Here is a 19,755-nt window from a genome sequence, read left to right on the forward strand (position 1 = left end):
CAATATTATTTTTAATGGAGAATTCTTATTTATCTTTGTTTAACTAGATTCTCGAGTTAATTAACTTCATTTAAACGAAACTGTAACCGAAGCGATAAATTTGACATTGCTTTCACGTTTAATCATTAACTCTGCGCGGACTGCAGCGGAAGCCAGGACGGAGCGGGTCCGTCGACGATAATTATACCTTACGTCCGGAACGTTCGTCTCGAAATTACATTCGAGCAAGACCGTTAATGAAATAATAGCGACGTTTCAGGTGCACAGATTATAAATAACCGTCGATATAACGTCGCGCGCTTCTGTGCCATTGAACCGGTTTTCGCCCGGTTCTTCCAGTTCTAACCGCGCAAACTTTAATTAAGCGCCTGCTTAATCAGGCCAGTACGTAAATTTTCCCAGAAATCTCCAAGCGAAGACAATCTCGTCGGGCATCGATCTCCGTGCTCTGGCGCGTCTCACGTCTCCATTGTCCGGGAATATTTACAACATCGAGGATTTCGCATTTCCCCTCGATCAATCGCGAAACCATATCAAACTACTCGCCGTCGAGTTGTTCGGTGTGGAATACGGAAACCGAGCCGCGTCTTGCTCGGGGGTAAGCCAATTCGTACGGAAAATGAGATTAATGCCCGCCTTTATCACGCTCACAGACACGGAACTGCGCGTAAGCACGATCGTTGAACATCATTCGAATACGCTGGTAAGATCGTGTTCGTACACTGTAGCGTGAGTTCGACGAAAAGAACCGTGTCGGAATTAGACCACGACGCTTTGGTAGGAGCATCGGAACGTGACGGCCACCAACGTCGAAACGCATCAACGCCAGTACCGACGCTGACGTCTATCCCTTCGAGATACATACACCAAGCATCGAATGATGCGTTTACACTGTTTCGTTGAATACCAATTTATCACAAGTGGCTTCCGAGCTTTCTTCTATGGTGTTTTCCTATAGTCGTGCATCTACGATAACAAAGTGAATTCAGTAAGAATGGCGTGTTGTTTTCGTATGTACTTTCGTGAAATGAATCCTTTGTCTGACGAACAGTAGTAGCCTTTAGGCGAAGCACTACTAAACGAAGTGTCTTCTGAATTATTACGTTGCCCGACAATAGAAGTGTACACCATTCTGAAGGTTCACTTCTCGATGAACGAGAATTATTGCGTTTCGTCAAAGTCGAGACGGATCGATGAGAATAGAGGACACGTGGACTTTAATGCTAAGAGCGGAAAACGGGATCCATTAATTCACACGAATAGCCAACTTTATCAGATACTGTTTTTTTTTTGAAAACTCATGACATGAAATCAGTTGTTTAAGGAGGTTGAAGTAAAATGGGCACCTGAGGTATAGTTTTGTAAAACTGCGGCCTAAGGAAAATAAGCTGGCTGACCAAAGTACACGTGCGGTGCCAGGCGTTCTTCTTTCGACGAATCATTATTTCCTCTAGTCCCCTAGGAAGCCTCGGACTGCAAAGAAAAACACGGCCAAATATTTAACACATGAATTTTTCCAAACATAAACTTTTTTATATTCTCGGCTTCTGTGCGAATAGGAGAAAGATCCGCTACGAAAATAGGAACAAACGGACCGAATAATAGCGTCAGAATACACGTGATGCGTTTACAGTTACTGCCATTTTGCCCCGTGGTCCGTGATTCTCTCGTAAACAGTTTAACGATGCTGTTTGATATTTTTGGAAATGCATAAACGTTTTAGTCGCTTTGAAGATTTTCTTCTTCCGAGCCAATGACACGTGCACGAACCTCCATTAAACAAGAGATCCCGCGGAACCAAACATTGTCTTCTGTCAACGCTAGAAATAATTCCAAACGAGCAGAGAACGATAGATTTTTATCTCGAACCGATACGATTCGACGTGTAAATTGTTCGGTAGTTTTTTGTTAAAAGAGAGATACACGAAATATTTTTCTTGTATTAACGAAAGTTTTCAACGATCCCGATTGGATTCCTGGTCGCCTTTAAATTTCATTTTTCACTTGGTGCAACTTCTTTATCTGCTCGCATACCAGTCGCAAAATCGTCGAAGAAACTGCAGCCACTACTCATTCTTCAATGCGAACCTTCTTACGGGAACTACTTTGCTATCTATCTCTCGAAGCTTTCCTCAACTTCCTGCGGACGTTGATCGGAATTCCTTTCGATTCGATTCCCTTATCTTCGTTTGTTCTACCACCGGTGGAACGAACCTCCCGCGGCTGAGTGTTTTAAAGAGATAGTTGAACGCGAATATTTGTCGTGGAAATTTGTTGGATGAAAGGAAAGACTCCTCTCTGACATTTTCGTCTGTTTTATCACAAGTTCTACGAAACGTCGATTGTTTTGGAGAAAGTGTATTGCGCTGCAGTGAAAAACGCAATCCATATATATATCTTGTTGAAAAAATTAATTGAAATAACTTGAACATTCGCTGTAACTGATGATGATTCATTGAAAAAACGATATAACGAAGTTTGGTAGATGTAATTGAATATGCGTCGTGCTATATATAAGAACGTGTAAATAGTCTAATATGTGGAAAGAAAAATTGGGACGTAAATCATCTACGCAAGTTCAAATTTTGACAAGAATGAAAAGAATTAACACAAACTGATTATCACAAATAGACTTCCAAATAAATTTGAATGAAAGTGAAATTAGAAAATACAACACTATAGAAATGATAAAAAAGATAGAGGAATTATAGGAGAAAAGGATCTCACGATCGCAACAAACTTGTATCTGAAAGCTAGTGAAAACTAAACGCGAATAACGGTGAACGGATCAAACGCGGCGATACAATGATCGATTGGGTGTCTATCGTGCGTCATTCACAACGTCGTTTCAGCGACTATGTTTACGGTGTTCCTATTAAGGTACGCAAACGAAGGACAAAGAGAACCTGTCACTCTGGTGAACGTTTTAATCGTAATGTTGTTACGCATGCCTCAAAACGATCCAGCAATTTTTACGGATGCTGCTGGAATCAAGTAAGTCTCGATAAAAATTAGATTTGTATCCCCTGCCCCCTCCTCGTTAGCGTTTATGAATTTATAATTTACGCGAATTAACAACCGATCCATGCGATCGATTCATAACTATTGAAACGTGACCACGACTCGTGATAGAGAATAATTCATTGAAACGGAAGAGGTCAACGCAGGAGGTCCTCCATGTTTTTAAACGTAATTGTATCACTCGCGCGTTTCAATGTTTAATGGTTTAATATGCTTCGAAGTTTCACGACGAGCTTTCAGCTGAATTTGTTCGGAAAGCAGGAAGCCGCTGTTTATTTATACGAGTCCATTCCCATGTTCCCGTACGCGGGCAAGTATAGAGTTCATTTATCATCACGGTAGCATTTAAACGCTGAAAAATTGACCGCTCGGTGGATTGAGTCGGAAACGGCATCGATCTATTTTATTCGTCCTATTTTTGATCCGAGAATTAATACAGTTGCCTCGTCAGAGAAAAATTCGTGGTCCGTGGTTAGCGGAAATGACACATCGTTGCATGTAATATATGGACACCACGTTGTACAGTAATTCTAAATTAGAGCATTAAATGGATCGTTAAGGGATGGATTGCTGCAGTCAAATCCATAGAAATTGAACGAAGGAAAAAGTAAACTTCATGCACAGTCATGGTGTTTTTAGATCTTCCAATTAGTTTCTCAGATTTAATAATTATGTATTAATTCGTCTATTATGATTATTTTTTTAATAATCAAAAGATAAAGTGAAATTATGTACCAAACAGTGGTCGAATCGGAGCGTAAACATAGTAAAGCATGTAGTCAATGGTGGGTGATTTTCTACGTTAAGCATCATTCCTAGGGCCGCGAAAGGGGCAGACACCATTCTGCATTTTTTCACGGGACTTCGTATCCATTTCCTAAACCTCCGTTGTTTTACGAGTACCAAGTATCGGAAATTGACCCAAGGTGATCTAACTACCTTCTGGCCGCGTGCTTGAAACGAACGGAATGTCCATCCTGTGGCCAGTCAGTGGTCACTAATGGCAACTTTCTTCAAAATCGTTAGCGAGTAAGTACGTGATCGTAGACGTTTCTCGGGGTGCTCTTCCCTTTCACGGATTCTAAGAGAAATTCTAACAACGAGAAAAACACCTATCGTTTCTCTGAATTACGGGGTTTTCCCAAAATAAAAGAATAACGCAGAACATTGAAATAAAATTCTAGTAATGAAAAATTAGTGCCAAAATATAAAAGGATACTACCAGTAAGGAAACAGTACTACGACATAAAAAGAGATCATGCAACGAGAGAAATAGTGAAAACGAAAAAGGAAATTCTTATGATAAGAAGAAGTAATGCAAGAAAAAGAAAGAAGGAAACATGATTTAGAGGGATAAAACTAACAATGTGGAGATATAAAAAAAAATGAGATGAAATGCCAGCAATACCAGCACCCTTAAAAAAGAACAAATGCAACAAAAATAAAGTTTTCACGAGTTACATTCCCGGAATATATCAGTTTCAATTGGGGCGACCTTGCTGTTACAATTCCATCCGCATGTTAAGATATCACACAATCTCGTCAAATTATTCAATTTTATTTTTGTGAATTAATTCGGCATGAAAATTTGAGATTTGTCCATTTTGAGTCTCCAATTCCAACCTATTATTGTCATTATTAGTAGTATTTCCCCTAGCGTTTCCACTATAACCCAACAAACGTACGGTTAAAATGGCTTCAGTGATATCGAATTTCATAGATGACATTCACACTAGCATTTATTCACGTGGCTGTCAAGATGTGAGCTATTTTCAACAAAAAGGTTTCAATAAACGTTCGATCATTGATACCGTGGTTGGCCACTCGACAGGCCATCGTATCCGGAAGCCCCGCGCAGCCACGATAATGAAACAAAACCCCGGATTCCGGAGGATTAGCACAGTAGAGGCATCACCGATATCGAAACCCGATGCAAGCAACCTCGTCAGTCGAAACCGTGCTCACCACCGACGCGCAATCCCTTCTTTCTTTTTTCTTCGATTTGTTACGATTTACTGAGTTCAAAATGATTTTTCTAAATGTTCCAAAAGTTAGGCCAAGCAACATGTGCCTGTTGAAGATAACACGACACCAACAACAATCAAACGTAGAATCGGATCGCGGGCAATCGAATATTAAACATAAATCGAGGAGGATGCGACGCAGTAAATTCATTCAAACGATTCTCGATCGCCTGCACGTCAGTATTTAGAAATGGCTAATGCGGAGAATGATGGTGTTTATTTTTAAAAATGTTACGAATGTGAGAAATTATTAATGATTGAAATCGTTAAATGTTGAAATTCTCTGGGGTTACAGAAGACCCGTTACACTGGTGGAGGAGTGGACGAGCAGCTGCCACCACCGCCTTCGCCACCGCAGCTGAAAGAGGCAGGACAACTAGACGGAGTTCCTAGACCGAATTCGGTCGATCGTATCCTACATCCTGATGGTAGCCAGCACATCCTAACTAGCCACGAGGCCCTGAACAAGGTAATATTTAATAGTTTCTCGTTGCATCGCAAATGTCTGCCTATTGAATTGTAAATGTTCCGTAAAATGATGGAGGAGCAGCTTACATGTAAGCAGTTTATCAAATTTAATGTTCCCGCATACGCGTCTCGACGCATGCTCAGAAAAGACCTCGAAGGTTCGCCATCTGCTAGAATTTCGTGTAAATATTCCCGAAATCGATACGAAACGTCGGTAACGAGCTACTCTATATTATGCTTACCTACATGTCACGTCTATCCTAATACCCTGCTCTTAGTCAATGGCTTACCGACCATTCTCAATCGATAAAATCCTTTAATTACTACAAATTACAGAAATCTATCGAACGCTAAATATTTCAGATTATAGAAAATATTCTCACTTAACGTTTAACTTTATACGATCTCCAATTTTTTTATATCTATTCAAACGTAAAAGTCCGTTCCAAAGGTAATCTATTTTCCACCCTCAAATTAATGTTATCACCCCACGAAAGGTAGCGCGTACAAACTTATCAGTTTCCACGAATATTCGTCCGATGGTGCCCTCGTCATATAACTGGCAACATAGTAATCTACGTTATCGTATGGATATTCGGAGATACACGTGCACGAACCAGTCCGACCGTGGCTTCGTGGCTCGTCGACTCTGGGCTGGATGTGACCGGTTCTCCGGAAGTTCGATCAAGTGCTGAAGTGTGTCGCGAGTGCATCTCTGCGGGGGTGTGAATGACGACGACTTGGCCGGAAAGAGAAAATCTCCGGCGTTAATGAGACGCGAGGGACACCTTTGAATCGGCGTGACAAATTGAAACACATTATTGATCTTCTCTTCCGACACGACCGACTTGCCGTGAATAGCAGGAACTTAATGGTCTTTTTCGTCACGAGTAATCAATGACAGAACGAGTGTCTCCTCGCGGATAAATGCTTTTTATTTATCGTTGGATGACACGAATTGCATGTATCGATCCGTCTCGGTGACGTTTATAGTATTTCCTCTTTGCGTTCTTTTTTATATCTTTCACATCTCTTTTAATATGCAAAATATTTTTACGTGATTGTTTGAAGTGAATTGTATAGGACCGTATAATAGAATACTTGTAAAGATAATGTTTTAGTTAGATCGGAGTTAAGTTCATTGGTGTGTGTGAATCTATAATTAAGATAGAGAATATCAGAAAATGATTCATGAATAGGATCACTCTGATCGTTGAAACGAATCGCGATAAGTCCACGCGGTTATCGTATCGTAGAGAAATATTCGCATTATTTGCTTTGATAAATCGAATTATCGATTTGCGTTAAATGATAGCGAAAGCGAACGCAGATTATTTCGACGTATAAAATTTCCCCTGAGCTCATAGCGATGTTAATTTTAGAAATGATATAGAATATGTGAACTCGTTCATTTCTGATTATTTTATAAATCAAATTATTAAACAGTCATATCATTATTTTCGTATAAATGTATTCGTTTTAAATTGCTCTCAATAAGAATTTGCGTAAGCGGGATGATATCTCAGTTGAAATCAACCTGTTAATTCGATATTGGTTTTGAATTTGAGAATATCGCGAATGTACAAAAGGCTATAGATATATAGTTATTTACCACGCTACGTTGATTTCGAAGATTACTTATAAAACGAAGCAGGTTATCATCCTCGATGCACGCTGTCTCTCATTGGTATTCCAATTCCATTCACCGAATGGAATTACCAGCGACGATATGTTTTCAACCATAAATGCAATAATTTCCTTGTCGTGACGCGAACATATCTTCCTTCTGGCCGGTTTCTCCTTTTCTTCCTCGATTTTCTCCGGTGATTTATTGTGACATTCCGTATCTTTCCATATAGTATCGGCTTTCAGCTGTTCGAAATTACAACAACTACGACTGAACAATTTTATGATCGTCGTGGAACCCAATGAAACCCAATTAAATGAAACATCATCTCTGATTTTATTCCTCTTAACAAATCGAACAGATAGAACAAGCATGACCGATGATACAACATATTCGACTCATGTCTTATACCAAACAATAATAGCTCTAATAACATGATCGAAGAGCATTTCGGTTTGGGGAACACGGACCAACTTCGTCAACCGTCTGAAATCCCCTACGTTCGAAGATCGAAACGATGCTCCCGAGGCAGAATTAATGGAACGAACTTAGGAAGATTCAGGTGGTAGGGGTTATTCGGTCCAATTGCACAGACGCAAAGCACCTCTCTCCATTTCTCGCTGGTAATTCGACTAGGCGTGTGCCCTTTAAGGTGACCTAGATATGGTCTAGTACTATTTTATTTCCTACAGTATCTCGTTCTATGCGATTCTTTTGTGAGTGCGCGAGAACGCTCCGAAGGACATTATTTTCACCAGCAAGATATTCCTCCGTTGAATCTCTCTCCGCGCGGCATCACTTTGTTCGATATTTTTTCTTCGTCCCCTCCCTCTGCACTTTTTACTCTCTGTACTGTTAAATGACACGAGATTCGATCGCATTCGCATTCTGTTTCGTACTACACGGCATTCGAATGAGAATAGATCGGCGGCAAGTTATGCAAAAGTCAAGGCATAAATGAAACGAACGGGCAACGTTTAATTAACGATAAACCTTCTTCGTTATCGGCGTGCAATTAGCTGAATTGCACGCGATCACACGCGTTCGGGTAGCCTGGTTCCGTTTATAAAATATTATAATTGAACAGGTCGATTCTCGACATGCGATGCCAACTCTACTACGACGCACGGTATCGACTTGGGTCGTTTAATCGGCTGCTGATAAATCGTATCATGTATCTGATGACAACTCAGCGTTTACTACGTCCTTTGCTTGGTTGATTTCTCCACACATGTAATACATACTGCTAATATATATATATATATACACCGCGAAGCGGCGAATGCAATACAGCCATCCCGGTTCGATACTCGCTACTCATGCATAATTCGGAAGCTCACTGCAAAATGCACACTGCTCTCGTATGAAATTCCAGTTGGTCACTATGCTCGCGTATTTATTCGTTTTATGGTAAATTCGATTATAACGTATCTCGATTACGTAATTTAATTCTTTCACTGTGGAAGATGTATATGTAAATACATCATAAATATTAAGTAATTATTTGCTAAAAGCTGTGTTCGTATTTCTATAATACAATTATATTAATCGAAAGTGTCATTTCTATTTTCATTTATATGAGTTACATTATAATTGGTTATGCGACGTTCTTAAATTTTTATGAATATATTTTTTCAATATATTACTAACTAACTAACTATATAACTAACTAATATGCTAATATTGTAAAATGCTAATACTGTAGGCATAATTTTTTATTAAACACATGTTTCCAGTAGATATCTTGTGACTTTTGTATACATTACCAGATTGCTTTCAAACTTTGTAAATGTATTCGTGACAATGGTATCTTATTACATTAGATAATTACTACTGGGATTTCAAAACGTTTCGTACAACGCACATAATATATTTATGCAAACATTCTATACTAAGCGTGCAAATATTTTCATGAGTCACTGTATTTCTATATTTAAAAAGACTACGAAAAAACCATTTAAAAGTTCGGAACAATTAAAAAAGCAAAAAAAAGAGATCGCCTAAAAAATAAATTACAAAACCACATCATACCCCTTTGCAATGCTCGCTGTATCCATAGTTTCTAAAAACTGGCACAGTCGACCACAAAATGCCTCTAAAAATTCAAAGCGTACCGCGTCCACTCCACGGAGCGTTGCGCGTGTTTCGCTGTTCATGTAAAATGCCGCATTCCACCGAGCATTATGCACTTCCTACACGTTCAAGTTCTCTTTTATTCCGCTTATTACACGCGCTGAGCACACGCGTCATGCTCGGTCTCTGTCACTGACGATATGACACCTATACGTAGCCAGGCCCCGTGTATAAATTGCGCGTTCGTACATGTAACCGTGGCTTAATGCGTGCCGGAGGATAATGTACGTAGACGCGAGATGCGATCATAGAACGTGGCTCGCTCGTTAATGCATCTGATGCGTATCGGTCCTTTATATCCACTATTTCCAGTGAATTGTTTCTACGAAATGCGTGGAAGAAATTACGGAAACCCCGACACATTTTCTTCTAATCGTCGATGACGCTGCAGCTTTTAGGGGTATTCGACGACAAAACCATGCGATTGTTAGTGTGAGAGATTTTAAAATGTTGCTTTCATCATTTCTTTCTTCCTTTTTTATTACTTACAGTGTGAGCGTCGGATTATTCTCTTTTCAGTGGAAAGATATTTTCTTGTAAATATTAGAATATGAAAAACAGTTAGTGTCGAGTTACAAATAAATAATATAAATAAATTATATAAAAATTGTAGAATTAATACTAGGTGTTCATCATATCATATGCAGAACTACCGATTTGCAATGTGTATAGATATGCTGACATATAAATGATTAAACAAATAGGTATATATAATATTAATCTAATATTAATCTGACTTTGATACTTGTATATACATGTATAGGTACCAATTGCAAAGACAAAGAACTTTTTGATACCTCTAATGCTAACTTAATTATAATTAATATTTAATGTAAAATTGAACGAAAAAAAAATTTATCGAAATTATCATGCTAAGAATCGTTGTTATTTCTAGTGGAAGGTTTTGCATGCATAATATTCTATTATTAAAGAGCGTGTCTCGATTCAATCGTAGGATATGGCACTCGATGCATATCATTTTATTGCAGAACTCTGGCAGAGTACCGGGATTTAATTGACAAGCATAGCTCGCAACGTTTTAGCTTGTAATCTAATCACTATTCGCTCGGTTCACGAATTACCCTCGGCAATGGCCGCGTGTTGGCTTCATAGATAAAGTCTGCAACGCAGACACGACTGTGTACAAGCCGTGAGTACCTTTTAAAGCTTCGGTTTCGCCTATATACGTTGTAGATCAACCCCAGATTTGGTGGGTCTCCGAAATCGTGTTTTATCCCTCTGCGTGAACAACTGGTTGACGCGCAAATGTGTTTGAATTAGTTTCATGAAATATGCAAAATGATTTAAACAGACACATTAGAAACAAAACGATATGATGAGAAGAAATAGTTTTCAATTTAATACAATTTTTGTAGTAATATAATGATAGATGGTGTATTATAAAATATTAAAATAGAAGAATAACAATAAACAGCAAGATATTAAAGACTGATGTAAGATATATGTTCGATTTGAAAATCAATTATTCTACCACGATTATTAACGAGAACGATTGAGACAAAGAAATAATTGTAATCTAAAAACCAGTTTAACGAAGAAAACATGTTTACATTAAGATTTTCATCATTCCCCTGTTTATCAAAAATTGTTACTTAGAACAACAAAACGTAAGGAAAAATTTTAAACAACGGTATATAAATAGAACGAACGAACACGTCGAGTTCTATATATTTATATATACAATATAGTGTTTCCATCAAACAAATTTTAATTTACTAAATATATATGTACGCTTGGTGGAAACGCTTCTAAAAACGTTTAACGTTATTTTAGCCGCAGCAAGAAAGGTCGAAGCTATTCTCCACTCTCGTGGTGCATAAGAATCAATCGAGACTTCGTGACGCTCTGCAATCAGCTGGTTCGAGACACGCGTATTCGTGCGCGAAGAACCAGGAAACCAAGTCCCGGTGTACCAGTTCGATATCATGATACGAATGTGTCCGAACCCGCGTTCGTCTTATTATTTTGTATTTAACGAGTGACTTTCTGGCGTGACTGGTAAGGAGCTATCGTGAGCGTTTCTTATGAGTCCCTTTCTTGCAACGAACGTTGCCCCTTCCCTTGTAACATCACGCAAGAAACTTTTAATCCCCGTCAAAAATCGCCTCTTTCGTGTGACTTCTATGATTCTCGACATATACTCGACATTACCGTGCTTCAACCATAATACCATAACCATATCAACGATAAATATTCGTAAAACCTTTGTTTCGTACATCGTTTCGTCATTTTAACTGACGTTCACGTAAGCTAGTTTTAGGAAGGTAGCAATTTATATCGTTCATGTTAATTTTTTGCGAATTTCTGTATTAAAAGCCGTCTCGTTTGGCTTATGTACGAGAAAATAAAAATAGTTGGCTATGTGGAATTGCATTTCATGCAAGAAATTGCATGAGCAATGTAGATTAGTATAATTTCGTATTCATATATACAATAGTTTTTGTTACGCCACGAGGCTTACCACAGGCTGTATTTTCTAACCGTCGCTCGCGGTCCTACAGCGTCGCAGGCAGACCGTCTTATCTGCCCGCCGGATCATATACAATGTATTGACGAGAGCATAATTGTCGCCAAGCAGCGAGCTCTAGAAACGTCGATTTTTAACCGTTACGTTTTCACACAAGAAGAGGCATACGTGATCATAGGCGCGAGCGGTGGCGTGACCCGAGCATAGTGGGAGTCGTCTTCCAAATGAGACAAAGGAATAATCGAAGGGCGATCAGTTCCTTCTGACGAGTCTAACGTGACACTTCGACAAATCTGACGAGCAAACGAATTTATCTGGAGATATCGCAAAGTCGAGTCAAATTTCTGTAACATATTCATCATATTATTGTAAAATATATTATTCTATGTTAACCTGTTAATACAGTGTTACATTCATTAAACCACCTCTGTTATCTTAACCGAAACAGGGGAACGACTATTTCGCGGCGTCGATTAACATAATCGTAGCGAGAATTTACGCCTCTCGCTGACGCGTTTTCCTAGCGACCGCGTCTCTCCGCGAACGGTCGTAACAGTTTTTATTAAATATTAAGTCCTCAGTGGGATTTCATTTCAACTGTACACGAATATATGGTATATATTTTTGTAGGAATGTTATATTATTAGTTTGTAGGTAACAGTATGATTAATACAATATCGTTTGCACTCACACGAAATCGAATATAAAACCCCGTTTCACGTATTCGTTACTCACTACTTCTACGACACAACAACACAACAATCTTCACATGACAACGATAAATTCAACTCTAACTCTCTCAACTCTCATTTACAATGTTTTCCATGCTCACTTTTTCCTTAACATACCTTGGAAACGCTCACAACACTCCTTGAAAACGTTAACATATCTTGACAATGCTAATAAACAATTACCTCTCACGCTACGTCCTTCCCTGATGTCACACTATCCCAAATATACAGGGTGGTTGGTAACTGGTGGTACAAGCGGAAACGGGGTGATTCTACGCGAAAAAAGAAGTCGAAAATATAGAATAAAAATTTTTTTTAATTTTTCTATCGAGACAACGATCTACAGTGAAATACGTTATAACAAGACGTGATAAAGTGCACGCGTACCGAGCGAAAATTCAAAGTCGATTTTCTCGAAAACAAAGCTTCAAACGAAAAATTTTTATTCTATATTTTCGACTTCTTTTTTCGCATAGAATCACCCCCTTTCCGCTTGTACCACCAGTTACCAACCACCCTGTATATATGTCGGGTTCACATTATGATTGGGGCTAGGGGCGTGAAACGAATCTTCATTTGGATTAGACATTGTTGTTATGCAATAGAGAAGATATTTACTAGCGCAAATACGATTATTACAGAATTTGCCAAGTAACCATGGTAACTAGATACTCGAGATGCTAATGACAATGATCTTAAGTACAATAACGAATCGGCGGTCAACGGGATAACCAAATGCGTTTTCTTCCAAAGTCCAAGTTGTATTCCACTTGCTTGTCTACGGTACAAGTATTATTGAACTAACTCTTTGTTAAAACGTGGAATATCCACCGAGCATAAAGATGTTATGTATCGCGCTAATGCGACCTCACGAGAGAATGACTTTCCGTCACGATGATGCTGCAGAGAACTATGATGGGGTGTGTCTAAGAACGCGAGATCATCGGATTTGTCGAGAAAAGCCTTCGTTCGGAAAGTGAGGGGAATGGACGTTCCTGTTAATTGGTTAACTTCTACGTTGGTGGTTGAAGAAGGATGCTAACCGCCCTTAAGAGAAAGTTGCTAGCGGGAAGCGTCACTCGTGAAAAAAGCAGATTTCCCGTATCTTTCCGTAGTAGGTGGTAGATTTAGGGACTGTTAGAGGCTGAACATGTACTGTGAAGATGCATTGACATCTGGTAATCATCTTGTCCGAAGAATAGGGTCTATGTGTGGCGAGCCACGAGACAGAAATTGTTGGAATGTTTACTGTCGCGTGCCGCTACAACTATTTCTTTTAAGGGGAGCTATAGAATTACTCCATACCTCTGTTAGATAAAAACGTTCATCTCGTGATCGCGGCTACGTTCGGCGACTTGTCGCCTCGAGCCTAAGCTCACTATCATAAATCTCGGACAATTATAATCGAGTTAAATTATAGAGACTAAAATATTGGGAGTTTTTCGAAAAATTCCAAAGGGAAGACCCCGGTGTCCTTTCATCTCCGACGTATATATATATACATATTTAATTGTCATTTTTTATATAAATAATATTTGTCATTACTAATTTCTTTCGCTTTCATAATACATACGAAATATAACGGTAATAGTAGTGAAACGTAACAGTTACGCTCGTGAAAGTAATTAAGCTTTTAATTTAACTAAACAATTATCGTAGTAAAATGCTTAATTTTCCAGAATGCAATGCGCTCGTTATCATTAAACAGTCGTAAAATAAAATAACACTGACAACCAACGGCAACAGACGAACAGTCGTTACTCGATGCTCGCTTCTTGACTGTCTGACATTAGTCGTCTGTAACTACTGCGCGTACAGTCAACGTTATTCTTTGTTCGGGGACACAAGACTCCGGGCGTATCTAATCTGTCTCTGGTAGATGTTTATACGAGAATTAAAGTTTGCTTTTAAAAAACTTCTCGTCGATTATTCTTTCAGGACAGAGGTTTTTATTGCAGCTCACGGAGAAAACGAACCGAGTTTCGAACGGCAACGTCCGTAAACTTTTATCACTCTCTTATTGTATGGATATCTTTGAAACGAACTGCCGTCTAGAGTATACCTTTTCCGTTCATTTCCTTGAAAGATCCTCACCGAGTCGGCCAAGCCTATTTCACCCGAACTTTTCCTTTTCATTCACTTTGAAAGGTAAGGCTTCTTACCGCGAGCAAGGAATTCCTCGCTCATTACACTCTTGTCCCTCGGTGCATTAACATAATGCACACCGGCGAAATGTTAAAACGTCGCGGTGGTTCGTTTGAGTCCTTTTATCCAACTGGAGACGTTGTTGCCAAGCGCGAAACTTTTTTTTCGTTCGTCGACTGCGCGTTTGTATTTATACTCCGTGGTGAATCGAAACTGGATTGTTTTATGAGAAGCATTAAAAGAGGGTTGAAAGAACGTAAAACTCCGTATACTTGGAACGATCGTTTGATTCTCTATTTATATTTGGGAAGAGCAAACAACGAACATTTGCGGGTGTCATAAATTAGGCTATTGCGACGTGACTCAGGAAAATCGACCGTAGAGTTGCCGACGCTGATGAATATCTAGAAAATATAACGCAAGTCATACTAGAATTTTTACATTATTAATTCTTTAATAACGTGAAAAGAAATTGGCTTCTCTTTATTGCAATCAATATTTAATACTTCTCTTTCCGTATGAAACGTAAAAACAATTCGCTTGAGTCTTGTATATGATAGAACATAAACTGGAGTGCAGGTGTTCGACGAAATATCGCGAAACGAATGAGATTTCCAGGTCCTCCATCGCTTGATAGAAGATAAAAAGGCTCGGTATTCGATCGAAGGGAAGTCTAAGAGAATCCGAGAGTATCGGTGGCAGAACATGAATGCGATTGAATCGCAAATGGTGCCTCGAGCTCGACTTGAGCTCGCCTCGAGCAACCAATACTTTGGAATAAGCTGACTGAAGGAGAGAGAAGGCTAGCGTAACGTAGATAATGCTTCTCCTACTTTATTTCAAGAGAATTCTATTGTTGCTCGAAGAAATATCAAATAGAAACGACGCGTTCTGACTAGAAGCTGCTAAATATCGCGCGATACAATGATCGTATTGTTCGTGACCCGTCGTTGCAGAGATGCTTTTAATTAAATCTCGCGCTTCTCTTTTTTTTATTTACAGCTTTCGAAAGTACTGCAGACGCTGCATCCAGTGGGTCCTGGTTATCGATTCGAACACGCGCCAGATACAATTTTTCTTTTGGTACGCGACAACGAATCGACGATCATCGATGCGGAGCATTCTCGATTGAAAACCACCTCGTATTGTTTCGCATTATTGATCAGATTCAGGCGTATTCGACTGCTTAACGAAAGACATTCTCGTCGATCGTTTATTTCGTAGTCTTCCGATATCCGGGGCTATTATTGGACAGACAACGAATCACGAGCTCTTTGGTGCTCGAATGATCGTTTAATAATAATCTCAAGTAAGTTCCTCGAAATTATTCCCGATGAATCACGTTACACGAATGATCGACTATCTGAGGATAATCAATGTTATCCAATAAGCCCGAGAAACTGAATTTGGTACGATGAACCATTACACGAATGAGAAACATGCTGACATACGTCCTTTATCCGAAACGAGTCGAGTAGCGTTCAAAGCGCGTATCGAGATTGTAAAAGAAAGAGTCACTTATGACGTCATTCGCAGTCAGGCAAAAGGCCTTGAACGACCAATTCGTTTTGGACGTAAAATGGAAAAATGAAAACACCTTACTTCACCTGCGATATTATTTTTTAATATATTCAAATTTAAGTATACCATATATCAATCCTAAAACTACCCTATAAGATGTAGGTATCTAAATATCTTACATGGATGATTATTAGACTGCAGATCTTTATGCAAGTTCATTGGTTGGCACACAAACAACAAACACAAAAAACCATCTCAACTTGAATGAAAGAATGTGTCGTTTTCTAAATGTAATAATATGTACTTTACTTTGGATGTTTTATATAACTTTGTGTTTCTGCGCAGTAAATGTATCAAACTTAAATATTAAAAGTATACGAAACATAAAAATATAAAATGTATCCCGCACTTTAATAATTATACTTAAAATGCTACGATGAAATGTATGATCATATTCCTATCTGGCTAAAATTCTAGCGTTAAACTTATCATACGGTACAAGTTAATGAACTCTCCAAGTCGACAAAGTTCTTCTAAAAAAAATTCTATCTTCCAAAATCCCTACAAAAAGGGAAGACTCTCTCACATGAACGTACATCTACTGGGATATTCTAATAATCTCTACCATCTTACCTGAATACGCTGGCAATTCCAACATTATCATTGGAGAAATCGAGAAGGAATCTCAAAGAAAGCCTGATTCTAGAGCAGCATCGGTAGATAGGTTAGTCGACGCGGCAGATCACGCGACGGCAGGGTGAATGCAATTTTCACGAGGTGGCGGTACGGTTCAACCCGTTATGGTATGACCGGCTACATGGACGCAGTCGAGCACAAATCGAAAAGGGAGGAAAGAGCGCGCGATGAAGCAGGGAGAAAGGCGCACGGAGGGTGAAAAAGAGAGGGTGGATGGAAGTAAGATAGAAAGAGTGAGTGAGAAGTGAGAGGGCAGGAGAAGGTGGAGCGCGTACACGGAAACACACGTACGTACACGAGGAGCGGCGGCGCGCTCAGTAGTGTGCCAAGTGCGCCCAGTGACGTAGGTCAGTGCTCGCGACTACGCCGCTCCCGCGAGTTGCTGATTAAACTTCGGTTTTCCGGCCTCTGGTTGCGGTTGCGTCGCGATGTTTCCCATTCACGGTTTGCGCGCCACGTACTGTGCGTCCTCGTCGTCTTGCGTCTTAACCTGGTCGTGCCGGTCACCTTGACACGCGCGGACAACGCGGACGAAGGTTAGGTCTATCGGGATTGCATCTGCAAACCACTATCCCTCGCTCGTCGAGCTCGGTTACCACGTCGGTGAGCGTGTCACGGTGTCGAGAGGTGAACATACGCGTGAACACGAATGCTCGGTCTAGTGCAGCAGAGGAATTTGAAGCTGGTAACCGATTTGGTGGTCGTGGTAGCGTAGTTTGTGTTGTTTCTAACGTTGGGAAACATGATTTTCGAAGAATCGAGATCGAAATTGGAGTGAAAAGGGCTGTCAATGAGGTAAATCGAGGGCTTGAGGATTTAAACTTTCGGTAGTGTGTGGGTTTGTTTGATGGACATGATAGTTTCACGTCGGTATTTGTTGCGATTTTGGTGCATTATCGTCGCAGTAGGTGCTAAAGAGGTTAGGGCTTGATGTAGTCGAATGCAACAGTCGATACATGGGCTTTGTACTTGTGAACGTGACGCATCTCTCGTGTTCGAAAGCTGGCTGTAACTGTGCCAAGTACAAGCAATGACGCAGGTCGTTGCTCGTGGAAGGGCCATTGTGTGAGTTTCTTTATCACCGTCGATTGTAAGCCGTATGACGTTTTTCTATGCAAATTATTTAGCGGTGGGTTTGTTGAAATATCGGCAAAGTTAACGTCGAATGGCTGTTTTGAAAAATACGAGAACAAGCCACTTGTAGTTATAAAGCCTCGCCGTATACGAGACGAGAGTCATGTAAACAGAGAAATACAATATATTCGATTTGAAAAATATAATACGGTCGGATACACGAGTGCTGGAGTGGCGCAGCGAAATGAATCGAGCACAGCTAGTGACACAGGTCAGTGTTCGGAACGACCGCGGCCGTGTGTCTCTCAGCTTGCTCTCTCTTTTTTTTTAAATTTCAAACTTTCACGTATATCTCGAAACATTTTTAACGATTCCATAGCACCTGACTTTATTAAAATTATTTCGACGTAGATATTTTAAAAAATAATAAAAAAATTTTTGAATAAAATAATTTTTGTTTAATTACACAAGTAACTGTAATCAAACTTTTGTTCCGCTTTATGAAAAAAAGAACGTAAACCAAGCATTCTGCTACAAGAAATGAACGTTCGGTTAAAACTTCGTAGTGTAATTTATCGATATTATCGTAAATTTCAAGTTTCATTATGATGTAATCGTTGTCTATTACCGTTCTTATTGTTACACCATATGCCGCCATGATCGGATTAATTGCTCTCACATCGTCCTTGATGTTTTAATAGTACGCAAAAGTTCTCGAAACGTTTATCGACGAGTCAAACCCACGTCAGCGTGCAACTTTCCGTGGTTGCAGCTGTTAGACGGAAATTCAAGTACAACACGACGCTGTTCTAACAATGCCACTTCTCCGTACACGCGGCGCGGTTTATGTTTCCAGCTCGTCTTTCCTCGAGGATCGAGGTTGCGACCCTGATACACATTTACGTTTCGCGACAATGTTTATTAAAACGAGACCGAACAATTTCCTACATGCATCGCGTTAGTATGTTTAAGTATAAATTATCTTTAATAAAATATTAGCAAACTCTTCTTCGGATAAAATTCCATCGAATGCATTCTTTATTCGTAATACTTCGTAATATTTAGAGCACAAACGTTCGTAAAATTTCCTTCAAATTTTGTCAAATTCCTTTTTTTATAATACAATATTTATCTTTAGTTAATAGTTTAATATGATATATTAATAATAATCTTTAATTAAACAGATTAATTATGAAAGCTTTGTCAGTTAGAGATAAGGAACATTCATATTCAAGAATTGATGAAAAATTATTTAACGTAATGATTTTTCGACTTAAAAGATAGAATAATTTTGAATAGAATTGTATTCCAACATTCGTACCTGTAGCGTTGAAACAATCAATTCCGTGACTAGGTTACGGTAGTAACGTTGTATTAACATTGTTGATTTTTCTTCGAAACGTGCTGATATGCAAACAGCTTACCTCATCGAATACGTTTCTCGCGGTCAACACGGCGCACATTATGTGCATCGCGTGCGTTACAATTTTTATGTTCGCTCAAGAACCAGTTATCTTGACGTTTGCCATCTAATGCCGACTTCTATTTGGTACAAGTCGAAGGAAACATTCGATTGCATAATTCATCCATTCTATCGATTCTCCACGCGAAATATGAAGAGAAAAGGTCATTTTCTTAACCGATGCTTTCGGCTTGTTACTTAAATGACACAAAGCTTCTTTCAGTTAGTGTTCGTTTAACTGAATTCCGATCGATTGTGTCTACTAACATATTTAGACGTGCACTTTTATTATTCAAACAAGAAATCATAATCATAAAAAGATCAATAAACTTCTATTCTACTCGTATGAACTTTAGTTATATGTA

At 39.2% G+C, this 19,755-nt stretch overlaps 1 protein-coding gene across 10 annotated transcripts in view; it reads left to right on the forward strand.

The window, feature by feature from the left end:
• LOC117236049 (disks large 1 tumor suppressor protein-like) overlaps positions 1–19,755 on the forward strand; it is a 440,507-nt gene that overhangs the window by 310,594 nt on the left and 110,158 nt on the right. For all 10 annotated transcript variants that reach the window (XM_033498652.1, XM_033498654.1, XM_033498657.1 and 7 more), the window contains one exon: positions 5,341–5,514. In XM_033498652.1, coding sequence (XP_033354543.1) covers positions 5,341–5,514 — 174 coding nt within the window. The remainder of the gene's footprint in view (positions 1–5,340; positions 5,515–19,755) is intronic.

Source organism: Bombus vosnesenskii, unplaced genomic scaffold (genome assembly GCF_011952255.1).
Source record: "Bombus vosnesenskii isolate JDL3184/JDL3185 unplaced genomic scaffold, Bvos_JDL3184-5_v1.1 scf7180000013339, whole genome shotgun sequence".
NCBI classification, from domain to species: Eukaryota; Metazoa; Arthropoda; class Insecta; order Hymenoptera; family Apidae; genus Bombus; species Bombus vosnesenskii.